The sequence below is a fragment of the Alosa sapidissima genome, chromosome 22 (genome assembly GCF_018492685.1).
Source record: "Alosa sapidissima isolate fAloSap1 chromosome 22, fAloSap1.pri, whole genome shotgun sequence".
Classification (NCBI taxonomy): Eukaryota; Metazoa; Chordata; class Actinopteri; order Clupeiformes; family Clupeidae; genus Alosa; species Alosa sapidissima.
In genome coordinates this window covers 3336307-3349111 of record NC_055978.1, presented here as the reverse complement: position 1 = coordinate 3349111, position 12805 = coordinate 3336307, and the positions used below count along the sequence as shown (strand labels likewise).

At 42.9% G+C, this 12805-nt stretch overlaps 1 protein-coding gene across 5 annotated transcripts in view; it reads left to right on the top strand.

The window, feature by feature from the left end:
* Positions 1 to 12805, top strand: part of LOC121696856 (copine-8) — a 161565-nt gene that overhangs the window by 30861 nt on the left and 117899 nt on the right. For all 5 annotated transcript variants that reach the window (XM_042077910.1, XM_042077911.1, XM_042077912.1 and 2 more), the window contains exon 2: positions 6476 to 6516. In XM_042077910.1, coding sequence (XP_041933844.1) covers positions 6476 to 6516 — 41 coding nt within the window. The remainder of the gene's footprint in view (positions 1 to 6475; positions 6517 to 12805) is intronic.

The following is a 12805-nucleotide window of genomic DNA, read 5'->3' as shown; positions in this document are numbered from 1 at the left end:
CTTAGTCCTATACTCTTCAATTTATACATCAATGATCTAACATCAGACATAGCTAAATCCAAACTATCAGGAGTCACAATTGGGGGTAGAGACATTAAATGTCTCCTGTTTGCGGATGACCTCCTACTTCTGTCCCCAACTGAGGAGGGGCTAAAAGAGAGTCTGTCAATCCTGGAAAATTACTCTGAAATTTGGAACCTCCCCATAAATAAAGAAAAAACTAAAATAATGATATTTCAAAAAAAGACACGTTCAACAGACAATAAATATAATTTCACCCTTGGTGAAAGCAGACTTTCCCAAGTGACAAGCTATAACTATTTGGGCCTAAATATTTCCTCCACGGGCAATTTTAATCTGGCTATTAAAGACCTGGTTGACAAAGCACGGAGAACATATTATTGCATAAGAAAATCTCTATACCAATACAACACCCCTATCAAATTGTGGCAAAAGATTTTTGATTCGGTTATCAAGCCCATTATCTTATATGGCAGTGAAATTTGGGGCATAAAACATCAAGATAATTATGAGCTATGGGACAAAAGCCCAGCAGAAACACTACACCTGTAATTCTGTAAGAACATCTTGGGGGTACACAGGAATGCAACAAATATTGCATGCAGAGCAGAACTTGGAAGATATCCACTATTAGTTGATATTCAAAAAAGAGCATGCAAATTCTATCACCATGTACTGTCCTCAAAACCAGAGGAATATAATCACAGTGCCCTTCTACAAAGGAGAACCCACCCAGAGAGAGATCCTTTTGATTATCTTATATCAAAACACAATTTGAATTTGAATACAACTGACATGTCTCAGGCAAAGTTAAAACATATCGAAAAATTAACAAAAGAAGAATATTACAAATATTGGCTAAACAATATTGAACAATCCAACAAATTGAAATGTTTCCAAAAAATCAAAACCAATTATGAATTTGCATCTTATCTAAAAGAAATTACCGAGTACAAACAAAGAAAATTACTAACATCCTATAGATTAAGTGAACACTCTCTAGCCTTAGAAATGGGAAGACACAGGCAAACCTGGCTTCCTAGGGAAGAAAGGTTGTGTTTGCAGTGCAGTGAGGGAGTAGTAGAAGATGAAAAACACTTCCTCACTGAATGCAGTAAATTCAACACAGTCAGGAACCAATATTTCCTTCAATTGAGCCAAATTATACCTCAGTTTGAACTATTAGAAAATGAAGACAAGCTCCCATACTTGTTGGGAGAGCATACAAGTTGTTTAAAACTCGCTGCGCAGTACCTGTTAACATGTCATAAATCGAGGAAGTGAGTGACCCATATTGTGACATGCTTTGCTTTATATCAATAACCAATACCCATGATAGCACATTGATAAATATACAGTATATAGTAATACTGTATCATTATACATTTCATTTATTATTTTCTCTTTTTAATTATTATCATTTTGTTATTATTATTATTATTATTATTATTATTATTATTATTATTATTTGTATTTTTTATTTTTTTAAACAGATATTGTATCTGTGTTGTTTTGTTATATGTTTGCTTTGGCAACACTGCTTCATTGAGTAATGCCAATTGAGCTCCATTGAAATTGAAATTGAAATTGAGAGAGAGAGAGAAGGAAAGAGAGATAGAGAGGGAATTACATACATACTGTACATGTGCCCTACTGTTTTACTGTGTATATGAGAAGAGATAGAAAGAGAGAGAGAGGGATAAGAAGAGAGAGAGAAAGAGAGAGAAGGAAAGAGAGATAGAGAGAGGGAATTACAAGTATCCTGCTGTTTCACTGTGAGGAGAGATAGAAAGAGAGAGAGGGATAAGAAGAAAGATATATATAGAGAGAAGGAAAGAGATAGAGAGAGGGAATTACATTACAATTAAGTATCCTGCTGTTTCACTGTGTATATGAGGAGAGATAGAAAGAGAGAGAGAGAGAATAACACATGTACAAGTATCCTGCTGTTTCACTGTGTATATGAGGAGAGACTAAAGGAAGAGAGAGATAGAGAAAGATATAAAGAGAGAAAAAAAGAGAGAGAGAAAGATATAAAGAGAGAGAGAGAGATAGAGAGAGAAAGATAAAAAGAGAGAGAGAAAGATATAAAGAGATAAAAAGAAAGAGAGAGAAAGATATATAAAGAGATAAAAAGAAAGAGAGAGAAAGATATATAAAGAGAGAAAAAGAAAGAGAAAGATATATAAAGAGAGAAGAGAGAGGTAGATTACGAATATAGAGTGAGAGCTTTGATAATTCCCTTCCACCCCCTCCCCCGTCAAATCATATATGATTATAGGGTGCCCCACACCACCCTCGTTTATCGACTGCAGCTAAAATTGCCCAAATTATGCTCACAGCAGTTTGCTTAGGGGCAGGGGTGCTAAGAGGAGAACCAGAGCCATTTTTAAACACGCTACCTTGTGTGTGTGTGTGTGTGTGTGTGTGTGTGTGTGTGTGTGTGTGTGAGAGAGAGAGAGAGAGAGAGAGAGAAGAGAGTGTGTGTGTGTGTGTGTGTGTGTGTGTGTGTGTGTGTGTGTGTGTGTGGTTGTTTGTATGGTCGAATGCATCCCTGTTTGAAGACTGATGACTCAGGTGTCAGAGGGGATGATTTATTACAGGGTTACCAGAGTCATGTCAGATTTTTTAGGAAACACACACACACACACACACTCAAATGCACGCACACACACGCACACGCACACTCACACACATACGCACACACACACACACGCACACACACACACTCTCTCACACACACACACACACACATACACACACTCACACAGAACTGTCTAATAGAGAAAAGAGGAAGAGAGAGAGGAGATATTGAGAAGTAGAGGACAAGAGGGGAGAGAGAGAGAGATGGAGAGAATGAGAGTCATGTGAAAGAGAGAGGTAGAGAGGAACAGTTGAGAAAGCAAGGGATGGAGTGTCTGTCTGTATATGTGTGTGTGCACATGCGTGTGTGTGTGTGTGTGTGTGTGTGTGTATGCATGTGTGCGTGTGCATGAACCAGTCATATTGCAGTTATTAAGGTGGAATCCCTCACATTCTCCACAAGGAAAATCCTAAGATCATGACATAGTCAGCATCTCTTTGAAAGGTGTGTGTGTGTGTTGTTGTCTGTTTGCTGTCTTACTCACTCCTTTCTCTCTTACCCTCTCTCCATCTGTTTCTTACTCTCTCTTTCCCTCCTGTTTTCTCTCTCCCTCCATATCTCTCTGTCTCTCTCCCTCTCTGTCTCCCTCCATACTGTATCTCTCTCTTTCTCTCTCTCTATCTCTCTCTCTCCCTCTCGCTCTCTCTGTCCTCTGAGAGAGTAGATTAGTAAGGTAATCCTATGGAGTGTGTAACAGATCACATCCAGGATACAGTACGTCTGAGGGCCATCTTTCTCTCTCCCTCCCTCTTTCTCTCTTTTCCTCTCTCTCTTCCTCTGTCTTTCTTTTCCTCTCTCTTCCTCCCTCCCTCTCTCTATCTCTCCTTCCATCCCTGTCTTCATCTCTTCTGAATGAGGTAATCCTGTCGGAGCATATGACAGATCTGTGTTGATCCTGTCCAGGATAAATGAGATCTGACGGCCATCCCTCAGGCTTGTGTGTGTGTGTGTGTGTGTGTGTGTGTGTGTGATTTTCCAGGATAAATAAGATCTGGCGGCCATCTCTCAGGCGTGTTTGTGTGTGTGTGTGTGTGTGTGTGTGATTGTCCAGGATAAATGAGGTCTGACGGCCATCTCTCAGGCCCATGTGGTCATTTGGTCTTTTTCTACATGCTAACATCTCCTTGAACTCTCTCAGTAAGAGCTGTGTGAAGGGCATATACACACATACAGGCAAAGACACTTAGGGCCCTATCATGACATTCTAAAGTGCATTGTCACTCGTCAAAAGTCTATTCAAATTTAGTAGAATGTCCAGTTCACATTGGGAGGGGTTTCGTTATCAAACTTGGAGCCCATGGCGCAACAAGGTGTTCCTAGGTTTTTTAATCAGTCATATGGGTGTGTTTGGGGCGTAACATCATTTTAAACCAATGAGAATGACATCTGTCATTCCCTTTAACGGCGCAACGCGCGATATGTCAAATAAATGCATCAGTATTTTGCCATTCAACGGCGCATTTGAAGGGGGCTGCTTGCGAGACCGTATGGAATAGTCATTCTTAAACCATGCTTTACTAAAACCTAGCATAGCCTTCACGCATTTGCACTCGTTTATTATTTGAACTCATTGGCAAAGTGAAACTAACTTCACCAAGGAGTCAGTCAACGACAAGACAGTTATATGCAGTTACTTTCACTATTGACTGACAATGGGTTACCAACGAAAACATAGGCTGGAAAAAGCAACACTTACCCTAATATTGCTCAAATGACTGAATAAAACAACATTTATCCTCCAGAGGAGTTGCTTATATCTCGTGACAGTGCGTCTTCAGCTGTGCTACATACGTGTCTCTCGCCTCTCCCCTAATCACTTTTAACCGTCATTACCAATTTGCAAATGATGGTGAATAACTACTCATCATGAGATGTACAGTATTTCGTAATATCTTTATTCTAATTATGTTTCCTATTGTAATCGTGCAATTTGTAATGCTTTGCATGGACGTGCACTGGTGTGCGTTCATAAATGATAGAAGGATGGTGCGTGCACCTGCCAATATGACTGTTGACATGCGCTCTTAAAATAGCATATGAACAACTCGCCATTGACTTCTGACCAGGTTTAGGTGGTGTATGATAGCGATTTTTAGACAATGCGCCAGGCCCCTCCCTAAGTTGTTAATTGCCACACCCCTGGTCGCAATGTTTAAAAAATAAATGTGCAAAATACCGAATTAAGCTTTGCGCGGGTGAATAACGAGCTTTACGAGCTTGGAGCCCAAAATGCAGCCCATAAGCACACACACACACACACACACACACGCATACACACACACACACACTTCCATATATATACGCACTGCATGTGCTCACACACACACATACACACACAAACAGAGCTTGCACTTAAGGATAGATTGATTTCATATACCCTGCAGGAAATATAGTAATGTGAATTTGATGGGAAGAGAGAGTTCATATTTATTATTGTCTCTGTTACTCTTCCAGTGTCTTTTTGTGTGTGTGTGTGTGTGTGTGTGTTTGTTTCTTAAGATTGATGAGAAGACCATTTGGCAGCTGGCCTTCCATTACAGTAATGTTGGGTCTGCCTCTTCTCAACGTAAAGCTGGAATCGATATTCCTGCTCACCACACCCAGCCAGCCAGGCAGACTAGCTCAGGCCCAGCCCGTGGAACTGCAGTATCGGGGTCCGGTGTGTGTGTGTGGGGGGGGGGACTGCAGTATCGGGGTCCGGTGTGTGTGAAACATAGTCGCACTATCACTACGGCTACGGAACTTAGCTATCTGGTTAATGAAATATAGTCGCACTATCACTATGGCTGCAGAACTTAGCTAGCTGGTTAATGAAATATAGTCGCACTATCACTATGGCTACGGAACTTGGCTAGCAGGCTGCCACCACTGTGCCCTTAACTCATCTGCGTAGCACCTTGTCGACAAATCCTTACCTCTCTGTTTACGTTTATTCAGTCTTCTCTTTGTTTTCCTCAGCTGGAAAAGAGCAACTGTCACCTCTCTGTTTTCGTTTTTTCAGTTTCACGCCAACCTTCTTGCCCACACAACCCACTCTTTCTGTCTCACTATCCTTCTGTCCAACTCTCTCTATCTCATTACCCCAGTGTTCAGCAACACACACACACATACACACACACAATTTCTCTCATTCTTTCCCTTATGTCTATTCCTCTGCGTAGTTATTTACGCTGTTCAGCTTTCTCTGCTCTCTCCGTGTGTTAATGTCTCTCTTTCAATCCCTGTCTTATTTTCATTCTGTCTTCACCCTTTCTCCTCTCCATCTCTCTATCTCTCTATCTTTCTCTCACACATACACACAGACACACACACACACACACACACACACACACGTCATGTCATGTTACATGGCTCTTGTGATTGGTCGGTCTCTGATTAGAACTGCTTAAAATGGTAATGTTGAACTGTTGCCACGGCAATCTGTGCGGACAGGTCTTGTCTCTTCATCAGAGAGACCATGATGGCATGGAGACAAACATGTCTTAATGTATTAATGCCTTAAAACGTGATGTTCCACTTAAAAGTCTGAAAAATGTTGTAATCACGCTCTCACACACACACACACACACACACACACACACACACACACACACACACACACACACACACACACACCGCCTTCATGTTATGGATTCCTTTATGCTGCTATTAGGAGTCTGCATGATGTTGTAATCATGTTGTTAATCTGGGTCTCTGTTTTCTCTCCCTGTTTGTTGTCATCTCTTTCTGTATCTCTATTTCTCTCTCTCTATCTTTCTCTCTCTCTATCTTTCTCCCTCTCTCTCTCTGGCTGTCTGTCTCTTTTTGCAGAAACCTGCTCGACAGAGATACCTTCTCCAAATCCGATCCAAGTAAGACCTATTTGATATGACAAGGTCATGTAGTTGTGTATAATTACGACCGCCTGTAGTCATTTAGCTGATTCTTTTATCCACAATCCATAGTAGTGCTGAGAGAGGAGGTGGTCAGGATAGGAAGGAAGGTTGTGGTGAGTGCTAGATATTCGGTTATTGAGTGATGATGGGATAATAAATCTTTTTCCGGGTCCAACGGCTTTCAGAGCCGCTCAGTTTTCTCCATAGACAGTAAAATAAACTATTTTTTCCCGCTATTCAGTATAGCCTTTACGGAAATTGTCATCCTACTACTCACTTGTTGCCTCAACCTAATAAAACCCTATTTTTTGTGGAAGCCAGCACATAACTCTTGATTGTTATCATCTGGCTGCACAGCTATAGTAATTGCTCTGTTAAAGTTAACCGGTTTTGTTTTACCCTCAATAAAATGTAGGTGATGGTGACAAGGTTTATAAGTTGCAAAAACTGGCTGGCTGCGCTCGTAAACGTTAGCATGTAGCACGAATAGCACAGTCCAGCTGTTAGTAGTGCTGAGAGGTAGTCAGGATAGGGAGGAAGGTCGTGCTAAGTGCTACATGTAGCACGTCCAGCTGTTAGTAGTGCTGAGAGAGGAGGTAGGATAGGAAGGAAGGTCGTGCTAAGTGCTACATGTAGCACGTCCAGCTGTTAGCAGTGCTGAGAGAGGAGGTACTCTCGGAAGAGTTCGGTCTTCAGGAAGTTTTGAAGATAGATAAGGATGCCCCTGCTTTGGTAGGAACTGGCACCGCATACCATCAATGGGGAGCAACAGATGAGAACAGTTTGGATTGGCGTGAGTGTACGGGTGGCAGAACCAGGCGGCGTTCATCAGAGGAGGATTTGCACTTTGCAAGGATTTGCATGGAAGCGATGTGGGAATTCTGCTTTAATATCTATGGGTAGCGGGTGGCAACAGGACAAGGAGTCATACCACGTACAGCTATGTGCTGCATCTAGGTATTATGCATGTATTAGCGCTAATTGTATGTGCTGCATCTAGGTATTATGCATGTATTAGCGCTAATTGTATGTGCTGCATCTAGGTATTATGAATTTATTAGTGCTAATTGTTTTTCTTTTTCATTGTTAAGATATGAGAATAGTTAGTTTTTAGTTTGGGATCCTGGACCTTTGAATAGTTTCCTGTTGAACCAAACCGACAATTCTGTGTAGGATCCCAGCTGTGTTCTAATGGTTCTAAAAGTTCTAAAAAAGGCCGGTGTAACCTCTCACCTTACTCTAATGGAACAGCTCTCACTGCTCCTCATCCTTCACCTGTCTCCCATAACTCACCTACCATAACTCACCTGTCTACCATATCTCACCTCCCATAACTCTCATGTCTCCATAACTCACCTGATAACTCACCTGCCTCCCATATCTCACCTGTCTCCCATAACTTAGGTTCCAATGTTTCCAACACAACCCCACACAGCCCTGCCGTTCTTCATCTATATCTATCCATTCCTATGACATATCCCTCTGCTCCATCTCTCTCTCTCCATTCCTATGATATATCCCTCTGCTCCATACCTTCTCCATCCCTATGATATATCCCCATGCTCCATACTATCCCTATGATATATCAGTGTGCTCCATACTATCCCTATGATATATCCCCATGCTCCATACTATCCCTATGATATATCCCCATGCTCCATACTATCCCTATGATATATCCCCATGCATTTACAGTGGGCATCACTTTCAAATGGCCACTTCAGTCGCGCATTATGAGGCGTGAAGCTGCGTGAAGCTTTAGTACCACTTTCAGCCACTGTGCGTCGCTCTGCCACTGTACATCGCTCTGCCTGCCGCCCCTTCTGAAAAAGCTCGATTTACCTCGATTTAGTCTACTTGGGTATGGCTTAAGGCTTGACTACACGGTGGTAACGGAAATTGAAATTTGCTGTCTACATTATTGTCAGTGTTGGGTTAACGCAACTACGCAAATCAAAACAATGGTGTGATAATTGAGCCAGTAGAGATATAACTGTTCAGAATGAATCTGTAGCCTTGGGTAGGCTTCTGCAACGTTTTTAACAGGCTTAGACAACTATGACCCACGTTTTGGTTTCGTAAATTAATTTGCCCTACTTCTTGACTGCAATGTAGTCAATTGACTGCTTGACATGTCATTTTTATTTTTCTGTACAATAAACAAATACATCTGCTTTATGCCACAGAATTACATTCATATTTGGAACTTACATAGTCCAATGCATCGTTACACTACGTTAGTGTTTCCCAAAACCATAGTAGCAACGAACGTTCGCAACCACTATTGTAAAGTTGTGTAGTTACAACTACACCTCTCGACCTGTGGTAGAATGCTAGTAGAAACATAGTTCCAGGGATCTTCATGTCAAAGACGTCACTGACGCCAATTATTTGTTTGCAAATTAGTAATTATAAATATATTTAGGTTTCTAATTGATATTTACACTTCTAACCACCATACATCCATATTTTAAAATGCCCAAGGCAGAAAATACATCAATTAAAAGTCAATTTGCAGCCATGTGCACGTAAGTAAAAGTCACACACCTGCAGATAATAATAAGGTGGTGCGAACTTTTTGACAAGTCAGCTGAGAATATGTAGCCTTTGATTTTCATGGAGGGGGGGGGGGTCCTTGTTAGTTTACGCAAACCAAGCCAAGAAGGCTGATTCTAAATTTGGTAATATGATCTGCAAAAAAGATAAACTTAGGTAAACAACGATGTCAATATTGTTGTCAAAATCTTAACCCAGATTCGAAATCTTGGACAGGGGACTGGTAACTGCTGTGCAACGGTGGCTGTCATCTGCCGGTCTTAACGCAATGCGCCACAGAAGTATGTGCAGGTGCCCGTTCACGTGCTACTAAACGTCATTAACCACCTTAGTCCAGACTACTGAAGTTTGGAAACTATCATGGTCCAAACTTACAGTACTATGTAAGTACGACAGTTTTGGGAAACAGTCGTAACTTACATGTTGGTTAGTTAAACGATGCATCCTGTTAGTAAAAAGCTAACCTCCGTAGTTAGGGGCATGTCCTTGTGCCCCTGTGGGTGTGGTGACTCTTCCCCTGCCGTTCCCTCTCTGACTCACCCGGGTGCTATGATGGTCCCCCGGGGCCCCCCGGGCACGCATGACTAACGCTTTCATCCGCCTGTGTTCAGATTTGAGCAGCTTATATATATATAGAAGTGGCGTGTAGGCGGACAGATGAGAGACACACAAGAGAGTCGCCCAGGCTGATGGAGTGATAGACAGAGCAGAGAGAGAGAGAGGGGCGAGGAGAGAGAGATAAGGAGAGGGAGAAATAGTGAGAGAGAGAGGGAGATGAGACGAGAGAAGTTAGAAAGAAAGATGAGAGAGGAGAGGAGGGAAAGAAATGGCACGAGAGGCACATGAGACCGTCATTATGGACTGACCAAACTCCAGCGGTGGATATCTGCTCGTATGATGTTGCTATCTGGGCAGAGATCAGACCAGGAGTGCCCAAATTCTTCCCTTTATAGAGCCAAAAAGGAATCCCTTGTTTCATGTTTTTGTCAGTATACAGTCACTGCCTCAGACAACGCTCCGTAGTGACCCTACTTACCCCTGGTGATCTCTGCTACTTACTCATGTCATGGGCCTGGTGATCTCTGCTGACAGGAGCACCCCCCCCCCCCTCCTCTGGTGAAACTGTGGTCAGATAATGAGCTACAGCTAACCCTTCAAAGGCTGTTGGGACAGAAATTCCCAGCAACTGACACATGCAAGACTAACATAGTAGGCCAAAACAAATGGAGTGCAGGCCAAATGTGGGCCAAGTGTGGGCACCCCTGGACGAAATAAGTGATAGATGAGAGAGAAAGGACCAAAGAGGAGAATAAGTGCACATGTATTTGCCATCGTTTTTGCTAAGTTTAGATTTGCCTTTGATGTCGGCTGGCTTTTGAACAGGAGATACTGTATTTGCATCACACATAACCCCCCCCCCCCCATACTTGCTACTTGCTAACAGCAGCATGCATGCTTGCTGAAGGTGGTGGTGCGGGCTGAGTGAACAACCGCAATGCATGCTGGAATGCCCGGCTAGTTTTCTGGACTAGCTCCCAGGAGTGGAAGCAAGGGTTCAAGGGGATGTCCTCACCGACTCTGAACCAGCGCGCCCCGCGGGACCGGCCTCGGCAGCAGGGATCCCCTCAAGTGAGAGAGGCCAGAGAACAGCGCAGGCCGGAAGAGGGACTGCCTGCTCCGCTTCAAATCAGCGCCTGTCTCCATCAGCGCCAAAACCTCAGGGTTTAACATGCTAAGGCACTGTGCCTGAAAACAGCCGTTAGTCTCACTGTTTATGGTTTGAGATTAAATAGATCATTAATTATATAGAGGGGCTTCAAAAATATCTGATAACTTCAGACACAGAAAAATGGTCGTAGCTTTAGGCGGTTGTCTGCTACGCCCTACACCTGACCGTGTCCTGTGGCCTGTTTCCCACGTCCTACATCCTGCTGCAGCATATATCCTAAACTTTATGTCCTAAACTCTGCATCCCAATCGCTGTGAACTAATCCCGATGCACTAAACTCCGTGTTCTGTGCCCTTCTCGTGAACCCTGTGGCCTATATTCGACTCCCTTAGGATTGTTCACTTCCTGTTGCAAGCAAAACACCTCTGCATAAAAAAAACAGTTTTCATGCCTGCGCTGTTCACAGGTTCTTGTGTCTCTATATCAGAATAGACTGAGGTTTAAGATTAAATATAAATATAGTGCCAGGCAGTTCAGTGCAATGATAATGTATTAATAACAATACCGTAACTGTAAGGTTGAAGTACACATGAGGTAGATGAGCAGAACAGTGTTGATTGACTTTGTTCAGTATAAGGATGGGGGCTGTTACTGAGTGTTCAACAGAGTGACTGCTTGGGGGGGAGTAGCTGTCTTTGTGTCGGCTGGTTTTGGCAAACAGTGCCCTGTATCGTCTACCAGAAGGAAGGAGGTTGAACAGTTTTTGACCAGGATGTGAGGGATCTGTAGAGATTTTTGCTGCCCTTTTCCTGACCCTGGATCAGTACAGGTCCTGGATGGAGGTAAGGTCAGCTCCAATGATCCTCTCTGCAGCCTTAATTGTCCTCAGTCTGGCCCTGTCCCATTTGGTGGCTGACCCAAACTAGACCGTGATGGAGGTGCAGATGACAGACTGAATGATGGCTGAGTAGAAAGTGGTCAGATTATAGATTACACTTTCTTAACTGTCTCAGGAAGTACAACCTCTGCTTGGCCTTTTTCTGGATAGTGTCATTGTGGAGACACCATTTTAGGTCCTGTGAAATGGTTGTTCCCAGGAACCTAAAGGAATCCACAGTGGACACTGTTGTTCTGAATGGCGAGGGGGTGGGGGGGGACTTCTCCTAAAGTCCACTGTCATCTCCACAGTCTTCTTAGGGTTAAGCTCCAGGTGGTTCTGACTGCACCACTGGACCAGCTGTTCCACCTCCTGCCTGTAAGCAGACTCATCACCATCCTGGATCAAACCAATGACGGTGGTGTCATCTGCAAACTTCAGTTTTACAGATTTACAGTTTTACAGGCTCTTTGAGGTGCAGTCATTAGTGTAGAGGGAGAAGAGCAGCGGGGAAAGCACCTGTACTGACATTTCTTCTGTTCTGCTCTGTGATTGGTGCTTTCTTCTGTTCTGTTCTGCTCTATGATTGGTGCTTTCTTCTGTTCTGCTTTGTGATTGGTGCTTTCTTCTGTTCTGCTCTGTGATTGGTGCTTTCATCTGTTATGTTCTGCTCTGTGATTGGTGCTTTATTTTGGTTCTGTTTTGCTCTGTGATTGGTGCTTTCTTCTGCTCTGTTCTGCTCTGTGATTGGTGCTTTCTTCTGCTCTGCGATTGTTGCTTTCTTTTGTTCTGCTCTGTGATTGGTGCTTTCTTTTGATCTGTTCTGCTCTGTGATTGGTGCTTTCTTCTGCTCTGCTCTGTGATTGTTGCTTTCTTTTGTTCTGCTCTGTGATTGGTGCTTTCTTCTGCTCTACTCTGTTCCGTTGTTCATTGTGGCTGTGTGATTCTACTGTACTTCTTCACTGGAATGCTCTTGTGTTTACTTTTTTCTTTCTTTCTCTTTGTCTCTTTCTCTCTTTTCTGTTGTCTGTTTTTCTTTCAGGCCTTCTTTTTGTCTGCTTGTGTGCGTGCTTTTCTGCTTTGCTTGCTAGTCGTGTCCTCCGAGTACCTTGCATGGCATGAGCCTTTCTGTAAGTCTGTTTCTGCTCTTCCTTCTTATTCAG